General features: G+C 34.8%; 1 protein-coding gene across 1 annotated transcript; it reads left to right on the plus strand.

Annotated features, from left to right (window-relative positions):
• The first annotated feature begins 1286 nt into the window (after window positions 1–1286).
• LOC116634135 (anaphase-promoting complex subunit 13-like) lies at window positions 1287–1542 on the plus strand. Its single transcript, XM_032407343.1, is given in 2 exon segments — window positions 1287–1472; window positions 1474–1542. Coding segments are annotated over 2 exon segments (255 nt in total).
• The last annotated feature ends 1791 nt before the right edge of the window (window positions 1543–3333 follow it).

A 3333-nucleotide genomic window follows, 5' to 3' on the forward strand; every position in this document is an offset into this window, starting at 1 on the left:
AAGGGAAACTTATTATTTGGGTAGAAGTTAATTTTTGTCATTTTTTTTAACCACTGTGTAGTGATTAAACTCTAATACTTGAGAGTGACAATTCTATTGTATAGAAGACAATATCTTTTGAAATCCTTGTGTTAGGAGCTAATATTGGCTAACGATATTAGTTACTCAGATAGATGAAGAGTGAGGGAAAGAACTTCTCTATAGGGTAGCACATTATTTATTGAACATTAATTGTCTCAATTTGTTAATAGTTAAGAAAGCACAGAACCACCTATGCAAAGACTTAGAGATATACGTAGATTAAAAATATGGCTTCCAGAAAAACTCTTGGAAATTAGACAGTTAATCCTTTTTGCTTCTAAATTTCCTTTTATCACAAGAGTGAGAATAGTGGTTGCTATATTATAGTGTATATATTTATGCAGGATAATAATTAGGTTATCTAATATAGTTATTCTATTACCAAGTTGAAAATAAAGTAGAATTTCATCCTGTAAGCTTAGATGAAATGTTTTATTCTCAGTAAGGTCAATCATGAATTTGGACAAGTTCAGTATTTCAGCGATAAATTTTAATTTTGGCCAGACATTAAAGAAAAAAAAGAAGTCCCTAGTGAAAGAAAGCAGCAGGAAGAATAGAAGTGTGGTGGAGTAAAAGAAATAGGACATAAAAGACTCTAGTTCTATAATGACTGGGTGACCTGGAGTTACCTAGCATTTCAAATTAGTAGATTCCCCAATATAAAATAAAGATAATAATATGTGCACCATCCAAACCCTTGCCTATTGTGGCTAGTTGAAATAATGTAAGTGAAAATAAAGACTAATACGAATGTTAGTGAAATGCGTTATTATTATACATTTTATAATTTATATATTATACATTATTATAGTAACAAAAATAAATTGTTACTAATATAATAATAGTATTCACAATATTTTTACTCATAATAATGATAATAAAATTAGGACATCTTGATTATCACAACTCCAGACTTATTTAGTGAAAGGAAAATGAGATGAAACTGGATAAGTAGAAAGTAATTCTTTATTAACTTTTTTTTTAATCATCAAAACAAATACTTGAAAATTAACCCTCTTGCTTCTTGATGCTTTCAAAATCAGGCTCTATGTTGACAAGCATATTTATAATAAAAGTGAAAAATATTTGTTTTATTCTTTTTGTCATTTGTCTTGGCTTTATTTTTGTTCATTTTAATATTAAAATTGAAGAGCAGGGTGCAACGCCGGGTCCAGCACTGATCTGACAAGATTAGCTGCAGGAGAATGGACAGTGAGGTACTGAGAGATGGAGGGATCTTGGATTCGATTGATGGTGCTTGGCGAGAAGACAAGCCGCCATATGAGGATGATGTAATACCACTGAATGAGCTTCCTGAACCTGAACAAGACAATGGTGGCACCACACAATCTGTTAAAGAACAAGAAATGGAGTGAACCGACTTAGCCTTATAATTAACTCCATGAGAATGTTCTCCCCATAGGAAACACCCGGCTCCTTTTTCATGGAGAGATATTTTAAAAATACATAAATACAAAATATTTTCTCCCGGTCTCCTATTTCAGATCTGTCAGTGATAAATCCGCACTGAAAAATATACACGCACTTAATTTGTGGCAGCAAAGTGCAATGTGAAAATACTCACCAGAATGAGAAACTGATTGAGATTTCTCAGGAATGCAGAATATTTGGCCACTTGAACCTAAAGTTCTTCATTCACCAGCTTGTGTTTGAACATGACTGGTTAAACATTTGCCTTTAACTCTGATTTCGCTTTACTATCATAGTCTAACCTTCCCAACTACTTACATATGTCCTGTGACACAGGTGATTGAAGATATGAGAGGGAAGGACAAAGACAGAGGAATTCAGGCAGAAGGAGATTGTGAACTTCTCATATGGTGCCACTTTGAGGAGCGTTCTGAGTGGCAACATAGAGCACCTGCCGGTATATGAAGAACCCATTCACTGATTGCTGGGATTCCTAAGATTCCCCATGGCATTTTCAAACTTTGGATAAATTCACAGATTAAAAGTTATCTGGCAGTTATCTCTGCTCTCCCTGCAAGTTAATTTGGTGCCACTGGGAAGGACCTTTGGCTAGCTGGACCACTAGTTTTCCCCAATAACAAGATTTTGTATTTCTCAAAGCACTTTCAGATATAACAGAAACACCACAAAGTCAGTATTTAGTTACACATTTGCATAAGAACGTGTATTTTGAAAAACACATTCATGCACATTTATCTCCTGGAATTATTTGCCTCTGATAATTGGTATCTCTTGTTTTCTTACCTATGTTGTGAACTCTGGAAAGAGGTCCTCGCTTATCTTTCTGCATCCCTCATTAAAAAACCAGAAACACTGAAAAATAAATATATAAAATAAAATTTAAGAGCAAACACCTTTTCTTTTTTGGCTTTCCATTTTCTGCAGACACACGCACACTGATGTCAACTTTAATACAAATGCAGAACAGATTTGTTTTATATAGCTCTGCTGCCAAATGTAGTGGATACAAAGCATTTCCTTCTTGGTTCACTGCTTATGTCTAATGCAAATGCTGTGATAGCTCAGCAAGATACCATAAGGCATAAATGTCAGATTGATTCAATTGATAGTATTTGTAATGCTGGGTTTTCTTGCATTTGAAAGCATAGATGATGAGATGTTCAAAACATGGCTGAGTCAAGCAATCTCCCATAGAAATGGTTCCATCAACGTTGCCATGTGATTATTCCTCTAGTGTCACCTCACATAACCACCGCCAAAATAAGCTTTCCAAACACATTTCATCCTGCTACTCTGCTGTTTAAGGAACTGCAATTGATCCATACTGCTTACCACTTCAAGTTACGAATCCATATTCCATTTATTTATTGAGTCAACAAATATTTATTGAGCTCCTACTATCGGATGAAACCATTTTAGGGGCTAGAAATACAGTGGTGAATAACACAGAAATGCTCAACAACCTTGCATCCTATTTATCTGATTCTCTAGATTCTATACCTAGGATATCTAACTCAGGTCTATTATAGTTATTCCATTGATTCTTTGTATAATCCTGACTGCTCTCCACTTACAAAATGTAGATTGTTTTCAGTTCTCTGACTTTCAATTTTTTTTTTTTTTTTAATGCAGCTTTATTGAGGTTAAAGTGAAGGAAAAAGTTCTTCTACGACCCTTCAAGTTCTTCCAGCTGAACTATTAATTAAATTTATATGAGGCTGGGTGCCTGGGTGGCTCAGTTGGTTAAGCGACTGCCTTCGGCTCAGGTCATGATCCTGGAGTCCCTGGATCGAGTCCCGC

The sequence above is a fragment of the Phoca vitulina genome, unplaced genomic scaffold, assembly GCF_004348235.1.
Source record: "Phoca vitulina isolate PV1807 unplaced genomic scaffold, GSC_HSeal_1.0 scaffold8, whole genome shotgun sequence".
NCBI lineage: Eukaryota > Metazoa > Chordata > Mammalia > Carnivora > Phocidae > Phoca > Phoca vitulina.